The 22,891-nt window shown below is 45.2% G+C and overlaps 1 protein-coding gene across 1 annotated transcript in view; it reads right to left on the reverse strand.

Annotated features, from left to right (window-relative positions):
* Window positions 1-3,262: 3,262 nt before the first annotated feature.
* Window positions 3,263-22,891, reverse strand: part of si:dkey-177p2.18 (phospholipase B1, membrane-associated) — an 85,935-nt gene continuing 66,306 nt past the window's right edge. The window contains exons 12-16 of the mRNA XM_038790334.1: window positions 20,462-20,543; window positions 17,569-17,673; window positions 14,673-14,768; window positions 12,126-12,197; window positions 3,263-3,683 (exon numbers count right to left, since the gene is read on the reverse strand). Of these exons, the coding sequence (XP_038646262.1) occupies window positions 3,546-3,683; window positions 12,126-12,197; window positions 14,673-14,768; window positions 17,569-17,673; window positions 20,462-20,543 (493 nt within the window). The 3' untranslated portion in view covers window positions 3,263-3,545. The remainder of the gene's footprint in view (window positions 3,684-12,125; window positions 12,198-14,672; window positions 14,769-17,568; window positions 17,674-20,461; window positions 20,544-22,891) is intronic.

The raw sequence follows: 22,891 nt of genomic DNA on the forward strand, positions 1-22,891 counted from the left end.
CAATTGCCCTTTGAAGCAAATTCTCTTTTTGAGCAATCCAGAGATTCTTTGTAGTTTTTGTAAAACTGGTAATAAAGGGTGGACTAGGGGCAGCACAGTGGCGCAGTGGTAGCACTGCAGTCTCACGGCGCTGAGGACCGGGTTCGAATCCCAGCTCTGGGTCACTGTCCGTGTGGAGTTTGCACATTCTCCCCTTGTTTGCGTGGGTTTCACCCCCACAACCCAAAGGTGTGCACGGTCGGTGGATTGAACACGCTAAATTGCCCCTGAATTGGAAAAAATGAATTGGGTACTCTAAATTTAAAAATAAAATAAAATAAAGGGTTGAACAGTGATTATTACTGTCTTTACCCTGGATTTGAGTAGGCTGTGCTTCATTGATTTTGTAGGTAACTATCAACATTGATCCTATACTTGACTTTCTGATTTTCTTCCTATTCCTTGGTTGAACTGTAGCTCAGCTAACCATTAGGGAGCCTATCATTGTGCGTCTCTTGCATCAAGATGCAAGAGTTGATTATCCAATAAGCAAGTCTTCTCTCATCTCCAAACTCCCACGGCAACTTTCTTTTCCCCTTGTCACCACTGTTACAGCCCTCTGAAGTTTATTTTCTTGTGGTTCCTTGTGGCTACAAGTATGTCCTGTCTCCCAGGTATCCTCAGAGCATTAATTTGTCTATTCTAACTCATTCTTCCAGTGTAACTCAAAATCCAATACCGAGGGCAGGGTTCTTCTCCAGGGATGGGATGAAGAGGTCAGCTTGATTTTCAGATGCTGAATCCTGCTTGGGAGTGGAAACGGTCACTAATTGGACTTGATCTTTTGGGGTGCCGGGTTCTCAGACACATGCTCCTGGCTAAATGGTCAGAAAGGCTGGTTTAGCTCAGTGGGCTAGACAGCTGGTTTGTAATGCAGAACAAGGCCAGCAGCACAGGTTCAATTCCCGTCTCAGCTTAACCGAACAGGCACCGGAATGTGGCGACTCAGGGCTTTTCACAGTAACTTCATACTTGCGACAATCTAAGATTTATTATTAGGTGATCACAGTGGAGGGCAGCTACGGACAGTCCCCCCTCAGAGGACACGACTGCACTCAACTGGGTGCAGACGGACAGTCACATGAGTCAGAAGCAAGGCAGGTGAACTGTGACCTGCAGGGAAATGTCAGAGTTCCATGAAGCAGTGTATACTCATGGTCTGAGAATGGAAGAGCCCATTCAGCTCCTGTGCACAGGTATCGTTCAGGATTTAGAACGTATGAGCTGCTCCATTGAGAAAAAGACCACCTTATGCAGTGCAAAATGTAACAGCATTTGGATTGGATGCAGGAGCAGCACACTGACATGCACAGAGTGCAAGCAACAATCTGTCGCATGTTTGGTGCATAGTTGCATGGGCTGGATGCCAGTGGTGAAGGTAGATGGAGGGGGAAGACCGCTGAACCCATGCGTACCAAGCAATGGTGTTAAGAGTGGGTTAGCTCAAGGTTGTATCTTCAATAGGAGCATTCTCACAAACATTTCAAAGTGAGTCCCACAGCACCCAGTACTCCCAAGGTTAGAGCACTCAGGTGAAATGTGCCTGGATCAGATGTTCCCTGACTTTGATAGTATCCTGATGAGATGAGACATCCGTGCGGAAGAGGGTCACCTCCTTGTGCCATCTCTCTGTTTTGTGTCATCTATTCCTCCTTCCTCCTCTTCTTCCTCCTCTTCTGCCTCTTGATCCTTCTCTTTCTCTGATGAATCGTGTCGCTTCAGACACTTAGCCACTTCAAGGTCTGCATCATTCGGGACGGCCATGTTAGGGAGAGAATCGTGGACCACCATAATGCGCTGGACCTTTGCTGAAGTGTAGCGCAAGGTGTCACACAAACCACATCTTCAGAAGCATCCTGCCCAGATTTGGAAAAGAGGCCAACTCACCTTGATAATTAATTTTGTCAATTGTTAAGGGTCAGTTTGGAGTTTTGGTAGGGGCAGACAGATTGCAAGCTGGATCAGGGACTAGTCCGGGTGCATGCGTGAACCCAGTGTGGAGCCATTGTGAGCAGATTTGGCTCCCTTGTGAACAGATAGTTTTCATTGTAGTGCCTTTTTGACTATGACTCAGGGTCACATAAGCGGGGAATAGCCATCTTTTTGTGGGATATCCCTTGTCCCCCAGAATCCATGCATGGGGGGGTGCAATGAAACGGTGAGCTAGCCTAGACTGCCCAAGGATGATAGTGTCATGGCAATAGCCAGGAGAGTGGGTACAGACATGCAGAATGTCACAGACCAGCTGAACATTGAGGGAATGGAAGCCCTTCCTGTTCCTCAATCATAGCAACCAGTCACTCATTGAAATAAATAATGTCCTGCATCTGCACAAATCCAACACATTGCCCTGTCTCCAAACCCCCATCTCCATGAAATTATAAACTGCCCAGTTCTCACAAATGGGGTATCAGTTAGATGAGAAATGGGTTACTTGAGAAAAACCAGCATGGTCTTCAGCAGATCCTTGGAAGGAGCCAGAGGTGAAGAGGTCCAGGGCCACATGACTTAAGTTGCTACTGGCAGGTCATGGCAGGCAATGCTGCAAGGGCCCATATAATGGTGCCTTATCAGATGCCTTTCCTGTCACCAGTGAGGCAAGCAAGGCTACGTAATGGCTCCAATTCTGTTTGCCATCTACCTTTCCATCATGCTCTTGTACACACTGAAAGAACGCTCAGCCTTTTTATGGGCCACTTGAAAATGAAATGAAAATCACTTATTGTCACAAGTAGGCTTCAAATGAAGTTACTGTGAAAAGCCCCTAGTTGCCACATTCCGGCGCCTGTTCAGGGAGGCTGGTACGGGAATTGAACCCTGCTGCTGGCCTGCCTTGGTCTGCTTTCAAAGCCAGCGATTTAGCCCAGTGCTAAACCAGCCCCTGGGGCATTGTATTGCCGCCAACATATATCTGGACTTGTCCTTGGTCCAGTGTGCAACCCATGGGCCCCTGCCAAAATTCTGAATGAGTCCTTGACGTTTAACAATAAACTTGTTGACTCAATGAATTAATCACGTTTCCAAATTTGGGCAGGTTGCTGGGTCCTATCTTCGCCCGTCCTGAGCAAAGTGCCCACAAAATGATGAAGTCAAACTGGTATTTCAGTCAGCGGCACTTACATCTTGAGCCTGTCCACCCCTGCACTCAGCCCATTGCGACCTAAAAATACTGCTCGAGCACATTTCATTCATTCACCTTAACGCATAGAAAATCATGGCCAGCAACATTGATAATCTTTGTTAAAACCGATACATGCACGTTAAAAAAAATGTATGAGTAGCTCAATGAATCCATGTTACTTCTTTTAATATAGTCACAAAGGAGTGAGTAGTGTCTTCAAAATATTAATCCATTGCAGCCATATATTTGGGCACTTGGGCATTTTCGTCTTTGTAGTTGGGAGCACCGAGCTGTTCTCTTGCATCAATTTACAGCGGAAATTCATCTTCGATGCTTATTATTTATATACATTTCGATAACATTTTGTAAGCCTGATTGAAGCAAATCAAGAAAAGTTGACAAAAAGCACAAGAGGCAAGGTAAATACAGACACATCTATTTGTGCCCACGCAGCAGACACACTGGTAGATGGTGGAGGCAAAGAGGCAACGCTGTTCCATCGGGTATAAATGTAAGGGCATTCCTGCAAAGAGACCAAGAAGCTGTGTTACTAACAAGCAGCCGAACATTTATTTCAGACCACATCTCGTAAGCTGCGGCCACCACACCCTAAGAAGAATATATTGGCCTTGGAAGAAGTACAGTGCAGATGCAGCATCATTTTAGCAAGACTCAAAGGGTTAAATTATGAGGAGAGATTGCATAAACTAGCATTATATTCCCTGGAAAATAAAAGGTTAAGTGTTATTTTCTGTGATTCAGTTAGTGAAAAACCTGAACAACCAACAGTTAACCAACAAAACTATGCCTGCCACATGATTTCACTTTTTTAAACAAAAACAAACTTTATTATATATCAAAAAGAGTTAAACAGTGTAAATACTATTAACTGAACACTATAGCTTATAGAGACCCACGCTATCTGCACAAATCCAACACATTGCCCTTCCTGTCTCCAAAGCCCCCATCTCCATGAAATTATAAACTGCCCAGTTCTCACAAATGGGGCATCAGTGAGATGAGAAATGGGTTACTTGAGAAAAACCAGCATGGTCTTCAACAGATCCTTGGAAGAAGCCAGAGGTGAAGAGGTCCAGGGCCACATGACGCAAGTTGCTACTGGCAGGTCATGGTGGGCACTGCTGTTTTGCTTTTTACTTCCCGCCAAAGAAGTCTTGAAAACCTTAGGAAATCTTGAAAGTTAATTTTATTTTTTGTCTTGGGACAAAAGCAAATGAATATCACAGCTCTCTGGAAATCACTCTGATTTCTCGTCAGTTTTCCAGTTATTCTCCAAGGCGCAAGATTTCATTTAATTTCCATCAATTATTGGATAAAAAAGCCCCCTCCCCCATTTCTTTACCGGCCCTTGTTATATTACAGTGTTCAGTAATATGTTTTGTTATTGTTGCTGTACATCCAGAAGGTCTGATGGTGTGATCTTGAAGAAACCACGAGTAAATTTATTTATTAACTAATAATTAATAATAATTGAGTAAGACACTCTACAGAACTATCACTAGTAATCAAGTAATTAAATATTAATGTATTAACTGATTCAAAACTACACGTGCTGTGATCTATCTATCATACACTACTGCAGTCTAGTCACTCCTGGGTTGAAAGAGACCAAGATTCTCTGGGAGCTGATACTTATAGTGGGATCTAGTGGTGCCCACTAGTGGTAGTGTTACAGCTAGATGTTATAATTAACACTTTAGGTATCTACATGTATACATATCATTAAAGCCCTCATAAGTCTGGATTCTACAACTCAAGCACAAGCCATCCTGTGACGCCTGCGCTTTGGCTTAAAACATCAGGAAACACCCTTGGTTTCAATAGCCTGCTGTTATGGTTCCAGAATGCAATCAAACTGATTACATCCAGAATGCCAACTGCCTTTCACTGAGGATAACTTTTTCTTTGAGCCTCCAGTCTTTTGTCTTTCCCACTCTTACTAACATTTTATAAACAAAGAACAAAGAAAAGTACAGCACCGGAACAGGCCCTTCGGCCCTCCAAGCCCGTGCCGACCATGCTGCCCGACTAAACTACAGTCTTCTACACTTCCTGGGTCCGTATCCCTCTATTCCCATCCTGTTCATGTATTTGTCAAGATGCCCCTTAAATGTCACTATCGTCCCTGCTTCCACCACCTCCTCCAGCAGCGAGTTCCAGGCACCCACTACCCTCTGTGTAAAAAACCTGCCTCGTACATCGACTCTAAACCTTGCCCCTCACACCTTAAACCTATGTCCCCTAGTAATTGACCCCTCTACCCTGGGGAAAAGCCTCTGACTATCCACTCTGTCTATGCCCCTCATAATTTTGTAGACCTCTATCAGGTCGCCCCTCAACCTTCGTCGTTCCAGTCAGAACAAACCGAGTTTATTCAACCGCTCCTCATAGCTAATGCCCTCCATACCAGGCAACATCCTGGTAAATCTCTTCTGCACTCTCTCTAAAACCTCCACATCGTTCTGGTAGTGTGGCGACCAGAATTGAACACTATACTCCAAGTGTGGCCTAACTAAGGTTCTATACAGCTGCAACATGACTTGCCAATTCTTATACTCAGTGCCCCGGCCAATGAAGGCAAGCATGACGTATGCCTTCTTGACTACCTTCTCCACCTGTGTTGCCCCTTTCAGTGACCTGTGGACCTGTACACCTAGATCTCTCTGACTTTCAATACCCTTGAGGGTTCTACCATTCACTATATATTCCCTACCTCACATTTGTCCGGATTAATCTACATCTACCATCTCTCCGCCCAAGTCTCCAGATGATCTAAATCCTGCTGTATCCTTTGTCAGTCCTCATCGCTATCCGCAATTCCACCAACCTCTGTGTCATCTGCAAATTTACCAATCAGACCAGTTACATTTTCCTCCAAATCATTTATATATACTCCGAACAGCAAAGGTCCCAGCACTGGTCCCTGCGGAACACCACTCATCACAGCCCTCTAATTAGAAAAGCACCCTTCCATTGCTACTTTCGGCCTTCTATGACCTAGCCAGTTCTGTATCCACCTTGCCAGCTCACCCCTGATCCCATGTGACTTCACCTTTTGTACCAGTCTACCATGAGGGACCTTGTCAAAGGCCTTACTGATGTCCATATAGACAACATCCACTGCCCTACCTGCATCAATCATATTTGTGACCTCTTCTAAAAACTCTATCAGGTTAGTGAGACATGACATCCCCTTCACAAAACCATGCTGCCTCTCACTAATATGCCCATTTGCTTCCAAATGAGAGTAGATCCTGTCTCGAAGAATTCTCTCCAGTAATTTCCCTACCGCTGACGTTAGGCTCACCAGCCTGTAGTTCCCTAGATTATCCTTGCTACCTTTCTTAAACAAAGGAACAACATTGGCCATTCTCTAGTCCTCTGGGACATCACCTGAAGACAGTGAGGATCCAAAGATTTCAGTCAAGGGCTCAGCAATTTCCTCTCCAGCCTCCTTCAATATTCTGGGGTAGATCCCATCAGGCCCTGGGGACTTAACTACCTTAATATTTTTCAAGACGCCCAACACCTCGTCTTTTTGGATCTCAATGTGACCCAGGCTATCTACACACCCTTCTCCAGACTCAACATCCACCAATTCCTTCTCTTTGGTGAATACTGATGCAAAGTATTCATTTAGTACCTCGCCCATTCCCTCTGGCTTCACACATAGATTCCCTTGCCTATCCTTCAGTGGGCCAACCCTTTCCCTGGCTACTCTCTTCCTTTTTATGTACGTGTAAAAAGCCTTGGGATTTTCCTCAACTCTATTTGCCGATGACTTTTTGTGACCCCCTTCTAGCCCTCCTGGCTCCTTGCTTAAGTTCCTTCCTACTTTCCTTATATTCCACACAGACTTTGTCTGTTCCCAGCCTTCTAGCCCTGACAAATGCCTCCTTTTTCTTTTTGACGAGGCCTACAATATCTCTCGTTATCCAAGGTTCGTGAAATTTGCCGTATTTATCCTTCTTCCTCACAGGAACATGCCGGTCCTGAATTCCTTTCAACTGACACTTGAAAGCCTCCCACATGTCAGATGTTGATTTACCCTCAAACATCCGCCCCCAATCTAGGTTCTTCAGTTCCTGCCTAATATTGTTATAATTAGCGTTCCTCCAATTTAGCACATTCACCCTAGGACCACTCTTATCCTTGTCCACCAGCACTTTAAAACTTACTGAATTGTGGTCACTATTCCCGAAATGCTCCCCTACTAAAACATCTACCACATGGCTGGGCTCATTCCCCAATACCAGGTCCAGTACAGCCTGTTCCCTAGTTGGACTGTCTACATATTGTTTTAAGAAGCCCTCCTGGATGCTCCTTACAAACTCTGCCCCGTCTAAGCCCCTAGCACTAAGTGAGTCACAGTCAATATTGGGGAAGTTGATGTCTCCCATCACAACAACCCTGTTGTTTCTACTATTTTCCAAAATCTGTCTACCTATCTGCTCCTCTATCTCCCACTGGCTGTTGGGAGGCCTGTAGTAAACCTCCAACATTGTGACTGCACCCTTCTTATTCCTGATCTCTACCCATATGGTCTCCCTGCCCTCTGAGGTGTCATCTCGTAGTACAGCTGTGATAGTCTCCCTAACCAGTTGCGCAACTCCGCCACCCCTTTTACATCCCCCTCTATCCCGCCTGAAACATCTAAATCCTGGAACATTTAGCTGCCAATCCCATCCTTCCCTCAACCAGGTCTCTGTAATGGCAACAACATCATAGTTCCAAGTACTAATCCAAGCTCTAAGTTCACCTGCCTTACCCGTAACATGCATTATTATGCATTAATAATGCATTTAATATGCATTAAAACATATACACTTCAGGCCACCAGACCTGCTGTGTTCAGCAACATCTCCCTGTCTGCTCTGCCTCAGAGCCATACTAGCCCTATTCCCTAGTTCTCCCTCAATGCTTTCACCTTCTGACCTATTGCTCCGGTGCCCACCCCCCTGCCATACTAGTTTAAACCATCCTGTGTGACACTAGCACACCTCGCGGCCAGGATATTTATGCCTCTCCAGTTTAGATACAACCTGTCCTTATATAGGTCACACCTGCCCCGGAAGAGCTCCCAGTGGTCCAGATAATGGAAACCCTCCCTCCTACACCAGCTGTTTAGCCACATGTTTAGCTGCTCTATCTTCCTATTTCTAGCCTCACTGGCACGTGGCACAGGGAGTAAACCCGATATTACAACCCTAGGGGTCCTGTCTTTTAACTTTCTGCCTAGCTCCCTGAACTCCTGCTGCAGGACCTCATGCCCCTTCCTGCCTATGTCATCAGTACCAATATGTACAACAACCTCTGCCTGTTTGCCCTCCCCCTTCAGGATGCCCATTACCCGTTTGGAGACATCCTGGACCCTGGCACCAGGGAGGCAACATACCATCCTGGAGTCTCTTTCACGTCCGCAGAAGTGCCTATCTGTGCCCCTGACTATAGAGTCTCCTATGACTATTGCTCTTCTGCGCTTTGACCCTCCCTTCTGAACATCAGAGCCAGCCGTGGTGCCACTGCTCTGGCTGCTGCTGTTTTCCCCTGATAGGCTATCCCCTCCCCGACAGTATCCAAAGGGGTATACCTGTTCGAGAGGGGGACAACCACAGGGGATTCCTGTACTGACTGCCTGCCCTTTCTGGTGGTTACCCATTTCTCTGCCTGCACCTTGGGTGTGACCACATTTATATAACTGCTATCTATGACGCTTTCGCCACCTGTATGCTCCCAAGTGCATCCAACTGCTGCTCCAACCGAACCTTGCGGTCTGTGAGGAGCTCCAGTTGGGTGCACTTTCTGCAGATGAAGATGCAGATGACTGTGAGATGTGGCAGGTCCGGGAGGCTTCCAGCCTGCCACATCTCACAGTCAGAGCACTGCACCCTTCTAATTGACATTGCATCAATTAATTAGTAAATTAAATTTAAAAGTTAAAAAAAAGTTACTGTTAACTATATGTTTCCTAGCACTAGATTTCTACTATAAATGTCAAAGCTCAATACAGCACTCTCCGATCTCTGGCATAGGTACCCCTCTAAATTATAATTAAGTAATAAGTAATTATGTTTAATTAGTTTTAAAATGCTTAATTTTTTTAAATTCAGTGCAGATTCCCAACAAGCCAATCCGGTCACAGCTTTACTGTGATATTACACTGAATATTAGCTCCCAATCACAGGCAGTACTATTTACTCTCCTTCAGCTGTCGATCTGGCTTTATCTCTTGACTTCAAGGAGCTATAAATTACATAAGACCCAAAGATGACACAGCCGCTAAGCTGCAGTTTACAAACAACAAGCAGTCTTTCCTGCTGGATATGTCCTAACAGAGATATACTCCGACATAAAAAATCTCACTGAGCTTCACTCATCGCCATGGAAACATGACACACAATGGCCCTGTTCCCAGTAGAAATGCAACTTACCTACCTTTTAATTCTAAAGCTTTCCTTAATTCTGGGAAAACACCCGAATAACTTTTACCGGAATAACTGCAAATATGAATGGCGGGATTCTCCATCAACCTCCCTTGAGTGTGTGTCGGGATTGTAATGTGTATGTGCGGCAGCAGCTTGTCAGCCTCCTGAGTGACGATCACCGACCCGGCATATCCCGTAACGTTTTTCATTGGAATCTATTGTGTCCCAGGCGGCACCGATGCTAGCCCCTCAATGGAACCGGCCCAGGTGAGGCACCAGGTTTTCTGTCATAAAAGTCAGTAAGTCAGAAAAACTGGCATAAAATAGCCACCTATTCTCAGTTTATGCTCGGGGCTAGCCGGACGGCAGCATTGAGCATCCGGCTCTAGCTGCCGATATGCCTCAGAGAATTGCTGGGTCTGTGGCCGTACATACGCACGGCAGCAGCCTGCAGCCGCCGCGCGTGCAACATGGCGACAGCCACTCCCTGACCTGGCCCGCATAATAGCCCCTTCCTTCAGCCGGCTCGCAAGCCCTGGACCACCACCCCCCACAGTGCCCCCAACCCTGAATAATGTCCCCCCCTGCCCGCGGATCGGCCCTCCCCCGACTGTGGCGGCGCTGGACTGAGTCCAACGCCGTTGGGAACTCGGCCAGTCGGGGGCGGAGCATCGGAGGGCGGGCCTCAGGCAAAGTCCTGAGGCTGTCGATACAGCACGCGGCACACTCTCGAGTTTGCCGATTTGGAGGGAGTGGAGCATCGGGAAAGCGGCACCACCCCCCCCCGATTTGGTTGGGAACTCAGATTCTCCGGCCGTTCGCCGAACGCGGTTTCGGCGTCAGCGACCAGAGAATCCAGCCCATGGTCTTAGAAATGGAGAATCCTGCCCAATGTCTCCAGTTCTTTAGCTAAGTGAGCCCACTTGTTGTTTATGATCTTACCTTTCTAGCTGCTAAGCTTTTAAGTCAACCTGGCCCTAAACTTTACAGTGTAATAAATTCCAAGCTTGTATGAATTGCATTTACTTCAGGGCAGCTTTGAGCAGTTTCTCAATCAGATACCCCCATTTACTACGGTTAAAACATTAGACCCTAAAATGAAGGTTATATTCCAAAACATATGAAGCATGAACTAGATAGTCACAACGTGTTTGATTGGTGTTCTGAGGATTTTTAATAGACTTGAAAGGATTGATGGAAAGAAACATTTCTCACTGATGAAAGAGCCCAGAACAAAGGGATATACATTAAAATCATAGCCAGCTGGTTCAATTAATAAGTTTAAATCTAAGAGCAATAGATGCTTTGATGGCTTAAAAAATTAAGGGCAGTGAAGCCAATCACCATACATGTAGCGAGGATCAGCCATGATCTCATTAGATAGTGGAATAGGCTCAAGAGAATGAACGACCGAATGCAGTTCCCATAATAGTAACGACAAATGTTTTAAAGATACAAGTAGGGACTAAGTCTTTTGTTTTAAAAATAAAGCTGTCTCACCCACATTCATGGCAGAAGCACTTTGAGGAGTGTTAATGGGCTGGAAGTGAGACTTCTGCCTCTCACTCGACAGGAAGTCCCACCTCAGAATACTGCTGGCCAATCAGATTGACCATCAACTCCGTAGACCCAGTAGCGCCACCGCGAGCAGTGACCGCCGCTGGGACGACAGGTTGTTCCAGAGGCAAAGGGCTGGATTCTCCGCCGGCGGGTTGCTCCGTTTTGCCGGCAGCCCGGGGGTTTCCTGATGGCATGGGGCTGTCCCACAATGGGAAACCCCATTGACCAGTCGGCGTAACGGAGTATTCTGCCGGCTTTCTGAAACAGATATGTGGCGCGGCGGCTTGGAGAATCCAGCCCAAAGTGCCAGAGCCCAAGGACAGAGACAAGTGCAGGGATGGGTATCTCGCAATGTTGTTAGGAGGCCTGGGAGATGGTTGGGGATGGTGATATAGAAGGGAGATGGAGAAGGAGTATTCAGAGGGCCCACACCTTGAGTGATGTTTGCCCTTAAAAATGGGACAGTATTGGAGGCACAACCCTGCCTACTGAAGTTTGAGTAAGCCATCCTGCAGGGATAAACACTGACCGGCAGGCGACCATAAAATTCTGGCCTTGATCTCGCAGTCACACCTTTACCATGCCCGAACCAAGAAAGTTTGGTTTCTTTGTTTTCGTCTTGGATTTCTCTTGAATTTGTTTTTGCAACTTGGATTTAGTTCTCTCACGTTTATTGAAGAGAAAGGGGAGTTTTGCCCAGCAGCTATTTGTGATGTGTTGTACTTTACCAGAGAGTCTTTAATGCTGACACAGGAATATTAGAAATGGGAATTTATTGTACTACACTGCAAGAAACATTTTCTTTCTTCAATAACCATTGAACAGAATCAGCAGAGAAAAATCACCACTTATTTCTAAAGCTGTAAAACTTGATATGAGAATGCACCAAATATTTTATCCTAAATTGAACACTGCCTTATTAAATTACTCATCCAAATCTCGCAACATTTCTGCCATACCTTTGTTGGACAAATGAGCTGCACCGGTTTGGAAACTGAGTAAATTTCCACCTTCTGGCCTTCCGGCTGAAGCTGGAACAAAGAAGGGAATTAAAAAAAAAAAACACATGTCATTAGTTTTGGTCATCCCAAACTCTGCTGCCTGGGACTTCACTCACAGCAGTTCCTGTCCCCCTACCACTCTGTGCTGGCTGACTCTCTCATCGGCTGACTCTCATGGTCAAGCAATGTCTTGATTTTAATATTCTAATCCTGGTTTTCCAAATTCCTCCAGGGCTTTTCCCCTCCCTTTCTCTGAAAACTCCTCCAACTTCACAAACCTTCAAGATATCGGTGCTCCTCTAATTCTGGTCTCTTGTGCATTTTCAATGATAATTTCTCCATCACTGGTGACTGTGCTTTCAGTTACCTCGACCTAAACCTACCTCAGGAATTGCATCCCTACATCTCTGCCCCTCTCTACTTCATTTTCCTTCTTTAAGACACTCTTTAATACCTTTTAGCCATCTGACCACACGCACACACATGCACGCACGCACATATATATATGTCTATACATATATGTTCCTCCCAGTATTTAGTTAGATGTACAAGTGTCTACCTTCCCTCTCATCCAAAAATATACTCAGCCCTCCACCTTCCACATCCTTTCCCACATGTCCATTAAAAGGAAATCATTATTTCATCATTTTGGAAGAAGATTTGCTTTGGTCTAGTGAAATATCAATACGATCAAAAGAATTTTGTGATTTCATCAAACTGGGGCCATTCTGCCCACCAGTGCAAGTTTCCTGACATGGTGTCGATAACATCCTCTAAAATTAACTAAGGAAATTCGGCATGTCTACATTAACTCTTACCAACTTTTACAGATGCACCATGGAAAGCATCCTATCTGACTGCATCAAAGCCTGGTATGGCAACTGCTCGGCCCAAGACTGCAAGAAACTTCAGAGAATCGTGAATACAGCCTAGTCCATCACACAAAGCTGCCTCCCATCCATTGTCTCTGTCTACACCTCCCGCTGCCTGGGGAAAGCGGACAGCATAATCAAAGATGCCTCCCACCCGGCTTACTCACTCTTCCAACTTCTTCCATCGGATAGGAGATACAAAAGTCCGGGAACACGCACAAACGGACTCAAAAACAGCTTCTTCCCCACTGTCACCAGACTCCTAAATGACCCTATTATGGACTGACCTCATTAACACTTCAGCCCTGAATGCTTCACCCGATGCCGGCGTTATAGAGTTACATTGTGTACGCTGTGTTGCCCTGTTATGTATTTTCTTTTATTTCCTTTTCTTTTCATGTACTTAATGATCTGTTGAGCTGCTCGCAGACAAATACTTTTCACTGTATCTTGGTACACGTGACAATAAACAAAATCCAATCCAACATCAATACTGGATGAAGAAAACTTTTTGCCAACTAAATATTGGTAAGGCTCAGCCAATATCGCCCCTCCTTATCCAGCCCTCTCTCTAATGAAATGTCTGAGACTGAACCAGACCGCTCACCACTGCTTTCAATCACACATTTCCATAGCCACCTATTTCTGTAACATCGCCCGACTCTGCCCTGCCTCAGCTCCTCATCCATGCCTTTGTTATCTATCTAATGCCGTGGCCAGTTTTACATATTAACCTGTAATCTTGAGCTCATCCAAAATTCTGCTACCAGTGTCTCGACTTGCAACAAATCCCATTCACGCATCACCCCTGTGCTCGCTGACCTACACTGGCTTCAGGTTAAAAAATGCCACCATTTTAAAACTCATATCCCCGTTTGCCGGGTGGGAGGCATCTTTGATTATGCTGTCCACTTTCCCCAGGCAGCGGGAGGTGTAGACAGAGACAATGGATGGGAGGCAGCTTTGTGTGATGGACTAGGCTGTATTCACGATTCTCTAAACAGCAAGCCTCCTGCCTCTGGACACAAACTGGGTCCGGAGGTGGAGATTTGCCACTTTTATACAGAAGCCCGAGGGGAGGAGCCATAGGCGGAGCCAGCCTGGACAAGCCCAGGCATGTACAATACAGCACAGTGAATATAATACAATAGACACAATAGCGTGGTTTACCACAGGTTCCTCCCTAGTACTGTAATCTGCTCGACCCCTACAATCTTCCTGAGATATCTGCACTCATCTAACTCTGATCTCTTGAACACTCCAATTATAATCACGCAGTGGTTGTTTGCTGTACGCTGAACTGTCTAGGCTCAAAGTTCTGGGATTCCGTCTCTGAACCTCTCCATCTTGTTCCCTCTTTTCTTCCTTTTACACACTCCTTAAAATACATCTCGTTGACACCGACCCTAATATCGCCTGATGTACCTCAGTGCCCTATTTTGTTTAATAATGTAAAACAAAGTGCTTTATCGAGTAAAAGTCACAATATAAATGCAAGTTTTTGTAGCCCATTGAAGGAATAAGCATTTATTCTTCTGCTTTATAAAACAGCTCTCTAATAAGCATTTATTCTTCTGTTATAAAGAACAGCTCTCTAATCCCCCAGTAGACGATTTAGAAGTTTCATTCTTACCATATTATTCCAAAGTGCCTTCGCCATCTCCTTATGTCCCTTGATGGTAAAATGGAAACAGTCAGGACTAAAAAAGGAGTAATCAATCTCCCCAGCCTGAATGAATAAATAAAAATCAGATATAATCCTTTTGAACCTTTTCACAAGATTCCAAAGAGCTTTGTGCAACTTCTGAGTGCAGGGACCGGAACTCAATCAAACAACATGGAGAAGTTTGGGTGGCTGGATGACCTTAATGGAAGATTGATTTCTGAAACAATAATTCAGCAAAGTGCAAGTGCTTGATTCTGCTATTTAAATGACTGATCTTTTACCTTTGCAACTGAGTTTGGCATTGACACAGTGCTTTTTGAAGTTGGTTTGAGGTGTGCTTTCAGAACAATGTAAGACAAAATATACTGCAACTGATTCCCTAACATTCTTGACCAGAGAGTTTAATTCTACCCTTGAGAGAAGAAAATGTAAGAGAGATTATATTCCAAAAGTCTTCATTGTAACCTTGATCAAAAGACAAAACACACGTTATCTACATTGAGTAACTTGAATGCTTATCTGTCCACTAACGTCATGACAGCTGTTCTTGTTGTTTCAACAGAAACTGTATATAGCTTAAGGTGTCACCGAGGCTGCGCATGTGCAAGTCATGTCATCATGGGAAACATTGTCCCTATTGTAATATCAGGCTGTGGCACATATCGGATTAACATGGACTTATACAGTACTGCCCACACAGTGATATAAGAGAACACATAACCGGCCCCTAGCTTGAACCATTTACTGTGTATATGTACATAGTTCCTGTAATTTATATATACATACATTTAAGCTACTTAACACTACAAAGACTTAATTAAGACCGACCAAACAGTATCTGACACCCTGCAACGTCGGAATAGAAAAACCCAAAACCTTGAGATTTTGCGCCTGTGTCACTGTTCTCGCTGATGGCTAATGTGGGTGCAAAATCGCCCCTAATATTGTAGCATACATAAAAACATAGAACACAAGATCTAGGAGCAGGAGTGGGCAATTCAGCCCCTCCAGTCCACTCCGTCATTCAATACAATCATGGCTGATCCCCTCTCGCCCTCAACTCTACTTTTCTGCCTGTTCTCCATAACCCTTCAACCCATCACTAATTAAAAATCTCCTCCTTAAATTTACTCAATGTCCCGGCATCCACCGCATTCTGGGGTAGCGAATTCCACAGATTCAGGACCCTTTGAGAGAAGTAATTTCTCCTCATCTCTGTTTTAAATCTGCTACCCCTTATCCTAAAACCATGACCTCTCGTTCGAGATTACCCCACAGGAGGAAGCATCCACTCTACATCTACTCTGTCAATATCTTTTATCATCTTATATACCTCAATTAGATCTCCTCTCATTCTTCTGAACTCCAGAGATATTAGGCTTAAACTGCTTAATCACTCTTCATAAGACAAACCTCTTGGGCCAGATTCTCCACCAGCAGGAAGCTCCGTTTTGCCGGCAGCCCAGGGGTTTCCCGACAACGGGAAACCTCTTTGACCAGCTGCTGTAATGGAGCATCCTGCCGGATGCTGAAACAGAATTGTGGCGCGACGGGGTGGGAAATCCAGCCCCTTGGGCACGATTCTCCGCCCTCCACGCTGGGTGGGAGAATACCGGGAGGGCCTCCCGACATTTTTAACGCCCTCCCGCTATTCTCCCCCCCCCCCCACGCCTGACCCACGCCACGAATCACCGCTCGCCGTTTTTTACGAGGCTGATTCTCCGAGGCCGATGGGCCGAGCGGCCGGGCCTTCACACCCGTTTCAACACGGCAGCAAACACACCTGCTTGCTGCCGTCGTGAAATGGGGGCCAGATGCCCATTTGGGGCATCTGGGGGCTCGATTGGCGGCCGTGCCAAGGGGTGCATAGGCCCGCGATCGGTGCCCACCGATCGCGGGCCGTGCGTCCGTAACGGACGCACTCTTTTCCCTCCGCTGCCCCGCAAGATCAAGCCACCATGTCTTGCGGGGCAGCTGAGGGAAAAGACGCCAACTGCGCATGCGCGGGTTGGCGTTGTCCAACCTGCGCATGTGCGGCTGACGTCATCGGCCGCGTCAGCCGGTGTGATGCTTGGCATGCGGCCTTGATGACCGTCGTCAAGGCCGCGCCGCCGTGACGCACGGGGCCACTCTCCTAGCCCCGCCTGGGGGGGGGGGGGGGGGAAAGAGAATCGGCCCCGGAAGTGGGCATGAAGCCTGCCGTGGGTCACGGCCTGTCCCACGGCAGCCTTTACGATTCTCCGCATTTGCGGAGAATCTCACCCCTTATCTCTGGAATCAATCTAGTGAACCTCCTCTGAACTGCCTCTAATGAAACTACATCTCTCCTAAAATAAGGGGACCAAAACTGTACACAATACTCCATGTGCGGTCTCACCAATGCCTTGTACATTGCAAAAACACTTCCCTAGTTTTATACTCTGGTCCTTTAGCTTAAAGGCAACACTGCCATTTGTCTTCCTTATTCCTGCTGTACCTGCATATCGTTTTCTGAGATTCATGCACGAGGACCCCAGATCCTTCTGCACCAAAGCACTCAGATGTTTCTCTCCATTTAGATAAGTTGCCTTTCCACTTCTCCAACCAAAATGAATAACTTCCCACTTCTCCACATTAAACTCCATTTGCCAAATTTTGGCCCACTCACCTAACCTATCTATATTAATTTGTTAATTTCTTATCTCCTCATTGCAACTTACTATCCCACCTATTTTAGTGTCATCTGCAAATTTGGTTATAGTACCTTCTATCCCGACATCCAAGTCATTAATATAGATTGTAAATATTTACGACCAGAGGACCGAACCCTGTGGACCGAACTATTCATTCCATTGAAGTAGAAATGTGGGATTGAATAATTTACCTCATCTAATGGAGGTGTTGCAGTTTTCAGGAAGGGTTGAAGTATCACAGTGAAATCTTCTTTGTCATCAAATCTCCCAGATGCAACCAGCTCTTCCAGTTTCATCTAAGAAAAAAAATTTTAAACAATTTTCAGAGAAATTATAATGAGAAATGCATACACTTGCAACTTTCCACAAAGCATATCACACGTATTTCCGTTCCTCGCTCAGTGAAGGTTTGTTCAAAACCCAACCTTCGTGATTAATTCATGCTGCTACCTGTAAACATAAACAAAATTATTTTGGTATGTAAATGATCCTCAACATTACAGGAGCTGGCTCACCACGGGCGGCACGGTAGCAGTGTGGTTAGCACAGTGGCTTCACAGCTCCAGGGTCCCAGGTTCGATCCCCGGCTTGGGTCACTGTCTGTGCAGAGTCTGCACGTTCTCCCTGTGTCTGCGTGACTTTCCTCTGGGTGCTCCGGTTTCCTCCCACAGTCCAAAGATGTGCAGGTTAGATAGATTGGCCATGCTAAATTGCCCTTGGTGTCCAAAATGTTTAGGTGGGGTTACTGGGTGAGGGGGATAGGGTGTAGGTGTGGGCTTAGGTAGGGTGCTCTTTCCAAGGGCCAAGGACTCAATGGGCTGAATGGCCTCCTTCTGCATTGTAAATTCTATGATTCTATGACCACCTACATCAGTTGGGTGAATGGTCCCCCATTTCATTGGTGCTTCAGAACAGACCATGCATACAAAAATGGTGACGGAACTTGAAACGGGGGTGTCACAAAATAGTTACCCCATAGTATGAAGCAAAACCAGCTTCCTGGGACACAAGTACACATGGTGCCCATGGGGGTGGGTATGTTGGTGCAATATGTTTATTATTTAGTAACGCTGATAAGAAAGCCTCTGTAGTGAAATGAGCCAGATTTACAACGGAGTTCAGCATATATTTAACTTGTGTCAAAACAGCTCCTGTGGTGCTGTAGCATTTATAAGATGGGAATACCAAGATAAGGCACTTGTTATCTTACTGATGGAAGCTATGAGCATTGGGGAAAAACTCTGATTTTTTCAAAAACTTATATTTGTGAGATATTCCTTTCATTCAAAGTTGAACAAAATGAGTTCTGGAACAGAGGTTAATGGATTTCCTGGCTATGATATCGTTTTTGAGAAGTTAGATTCTAGACAAGGCTGCTAGGGAGAGGCAAGTATTTAACTAAGCAGCATTAACCAGGATGTGACTTAAGGTTGGGATCTATGGGAGCTTGATAACCAAAAAGGACAAATAACAGCTTGGGTTTTGAATTTCAGCCTGGTTAGAGTCTGCAGAATTCCTCCCCTGTTCCTGCACATCCACACGCACACACACAGAATTCCTGTTTGGGAAGAAGCAGGTAGAGTTGTTGATGGTAAAAAGCCGAAGAGGTTTCTCAAAGTGTTGGTGTCTGTTCGCACGAGGAATGTTTGTACTTTCATGAGACCATCTTTGTTGAATGAACTATTTAAAATGACATCCATCATTCCTATTGAAATATTATGGCCGGAATTCTCTAGTCGTTCGCTGGTGGCAGGATTCCCTGGTCCTGTTGGCTACGCACCCCCGCCCGTGGCCTTCCTGGTGGAGTGGGGAGGCTTCAATGGGAATTCCCACCGACAATGTGGGAGCAGAGAATCCTTGCGCCAGCGAACAGTGCACCGCCTCCCACCGCCAGGAAACACACGCAGCTGGGAGGCCTGAGAAACCGGCCCCATTTGTCTGTTAATGCTTGCATACTTTTATGTAGATTTTGAGTTTGACTGTTGCAGTGAAATGTTAAAGAGCAAAGCTTTGTCCCTCGAATATTTACATTGACATTGTTGGTGTTTTCCTTTATTTTCAGGTTATTGGGCTCTACAGGAATCATAACACCATTCATAGAATCATAGAATTTACAGTGCAGAAGGAGGCCATTCAGCCCATCGAGTCTGCACTGGCCCTTGGTAAGAACACCCTACTTAAGCCCATGCCTGCACCCTATCCCCGTAACCCCACCCAACCTTTTTGGACACTAAAGGGCAATTTATCATGGCCAATCCACCTAACCTGCACATCTTTGGACTGTGGGAGGAAGCCGGAGCACCCGAAGGAAACCCACGCAAACACTTGGAGAACGTGCAGACTCCGCAAAGACAGTGACCCAAACTGGGAATCAAACCTGTGACCTTGGCGCTGTGAAGCAACAGTGCGAACCACTGTGCTACCGTGTCGTGATCTTATAGCATTCAATCTTTGGCATAATGGCAACCAGGCTGAAGTAGAAGGTATTACAAACATAATGACTTGCATTTAAATAGCACCTTAAGATACTTTACAGCCAATGAAGTACTTTGGAAGTCTAGTCGTTGCCGTAATGCGCAAAACTAATTTAGAAATGATGGTTTTACCTAATCACACAACAACATGCTGCTTAATAAAGTACAATTGTTTTATGCTGTAATGATTGCGAGCTATGGTCTATGTTTCTTTTAGCAGGGTTGTAATAATTACATTGAAACTGTTGAAGAATGCAGCTTTAAGAGGCTGCGCTATTTATCACCCGCCTGAGAATGACACCTGAATATATAATTGAAGATGACTGTGTTGAACTCTCCAGGGATCATGGATTCACTTATTCATTGTCAATTAAAGCTGTTATGCATGCAGTTATCAGTCAGAAATAATTAATTTCATCATGCGTGTGAGTTAAAACGGACTACGCACCAGCAGTGTGCTAAAACTACAGCTGTTTTTAGTACTGAAGGCAAAACAAGTTTTTCTAAATGACAACTTTAATTGGCCATTGAAAATTAACAGCACTGTTCTATGTCACATACTCTTCAATTGGTATAACAGATCAAGCAGTTTATCACAGTTATTACCTACCTGAAACTCTTTATTAATTCTGCGTAGTTCCTTTAATTCAGCTGAATCGGGAGTCGGATTTACTAAACATGGACAAAATTTCCTGCAACAATAACAGTATTACTTGGGGTAGAAACTGCAATCAAACATGAATGAATAAGACATTACTAAACTTCTACACATCTTTCAGGTTAGTTTAATTGATAGTGGTAATGTATCACATCATTCTTTGAACATGTGTTCAATAATATAAAGGAATGGGCAGAACGGCTGGTTTCTATGCTGCAAATACAACATAATTCTGAATATATGGAGATTTCTGCTCCTGAGCTCGTCCTGTTACTTAGCTCCTCCAGCACTGATGCAAAAAAACACCTGGATATAACACCAGTTACCTGAAACATTGGGCTGGATTTTCATGGAATCAAAAAGATGTCACAGATTTTTACAAATGGCATGTGGGTCTCTGGTGCAGAGGTCCCATCCCCATTTATAACAGATCCAATTTTTGTCAATAGCGGGAAGGGTGAAGAGCGTAAGTTACACAGGCAAGAAACCTGAACTCAGACGGGCCATTATGAACTCAGTGTATATAACCTAGACCTCATTTTGGCTGTTCCAAGGGATTTCACCGGCAGGGTGGAAGTCACAGATGTATGGAGTAGACATAAATGCTCTTGAAGGCGTGATGGTCTGTTTAAGTGTCATTACCTGATTTTTAAAGAAATACCCTGCTCTTTAAAATTGATAAAAGGCTGAAGTTGTCGGGAAGAGTCAAACAAAAACATTTTCTGCTGGATGACTTTGATGGACAGGCCCATCTGTTCTAAATGTTCAATCGAGTTCTTCATTGCCATTTACCATCGGTTGTTATTGTGTCATTGTGAATGCTTCGCCATGTTTCAAAAGCTACAAAATCAGGGATGGATTCTCTGTCGACTGACTCCTCCACTTCACCGGCAGCGCACTCACACCCACACATTTCCTGACAGCTAGGGGGTGCTCACAATGGGAAGCCCCACTGGCTAGCTGCTAGGCAAGAAAATAGGTGCGGCGGGACAAAGAATTGCGCCCCAGTTTTCTCAGTGGGGGAGATTGAGTTGATAGTTTCACTGATAGATTAAGGAGCCCATGAAAGCACTAGCTGTCTTCGATGCAGGTACTGAATAAAGTGTGTTTGTTTTTATAACAGATTACCCACTTGAGGAGATTTCAAATGTTTGAATGGTTTTCATGAATGGGAGTCTTTTCACTGTGGCTGGTATTTTCCACTCCCATTTTTGTCTGATGGATTTGGAGGCAGGAACATAAAATCTCGTGAGAAGTCCAAATTGAGTTTTACGCTGACATAAATGTATGGCTCGACTGTCCCCTCCCCATCACTGTCGTAGCATATTTCCCAACGTTCAACATCGTGAACATAATTTCAATGCATTATTATCTCATTATCAGGTCTCTTCTCCTGAATCACCTCACCCATAAGAAAGTCAATTTATGTTGGTGTGAGGGCAGAATGGCGTGAAACCTAACTGGTCTCCCAAGACATACACATTGTGAGTAGATCTCCCAGAACACCTCGGGTGAGTGCATCGCTCAAGAGCAAGAGTGCCATGCTCGGGCACTACCCATGAGCTTCCCCAGCACTGCCCCATAATACTGGCCCTGTCACTGCCTGGCAACTGCCTCCTGGGGAAATGTCAGCTGATGTGAGGGGATAATGTTAGGGGCAGTGCCTGGGCACTGCTAGGTAGGAGGGTGCATGAGGTGGTTCCTTGTGAAGACTTGTTTGGTGCAGCGGCCTTTAAAATGACTATGTTTCTGGCAGGGTGTGCACATTCATAGCCTTCCCATCAGCGTAACATGATGGGAGCCACTCCTTTATGTTTTTCTGACTAAATCCCAAGCAATACGCTCTTTCCCTGCCCACTATCATACTTTGGCAATATCTGGAATAATTTCACCGAATAACAAGTGTATGAATCAAATTTAAGAGTTCTATTAGATTGCTAGAAGTTTTGTTTTCATCTCCACATGGCTCCTGAGAGCTACACTTGATGGATACTGGGTGAGTGGCTATGTAGGTGGAATGGGGGTATGAGGGAGCATGGGCATGGGTGGGTGAGGGCAAAATTTAGCATGAAGTTGGCCTCAAAAGAAGAGACTGTAATCTTGGGAGGTGAGCAGTCATTGAGGGAGTTCGAATTGGAGCTGTTTTTGGAGAAAACTCCAAGGCTAGCTCTTCGAAAGGAAAGAGTAAAGACTTACAATCATTCATAAGGAAGACAGAGTTCTAACAAAACAACATTGTGTAACTCACAGCAGATACTGACATCTGGATGGGTTGTTGAGAAATCCATGGGTTCTTACTTGGTTGCATGTGCCATTTATTGCGCAGTGTGGTGAGTTTGACTGCAGTTTTCCAATTAATTCACCTGTACTCTAATTGTCCTT

This window comes from Scyliorhinus canicula, chromosome 2 (genome assembly GCF_902713615.1).
Source record: "Scyliorhinus canicula chromosome 2, sScyCan1.1, whole genome shotgun sequence".
NCBI lineage: Eukaryota > Metazoa > Chordata > Chondrichthyes > Carcharhiniformes > Scyliorhinidae > Scyliorhinus > Scyliorhinus canicula.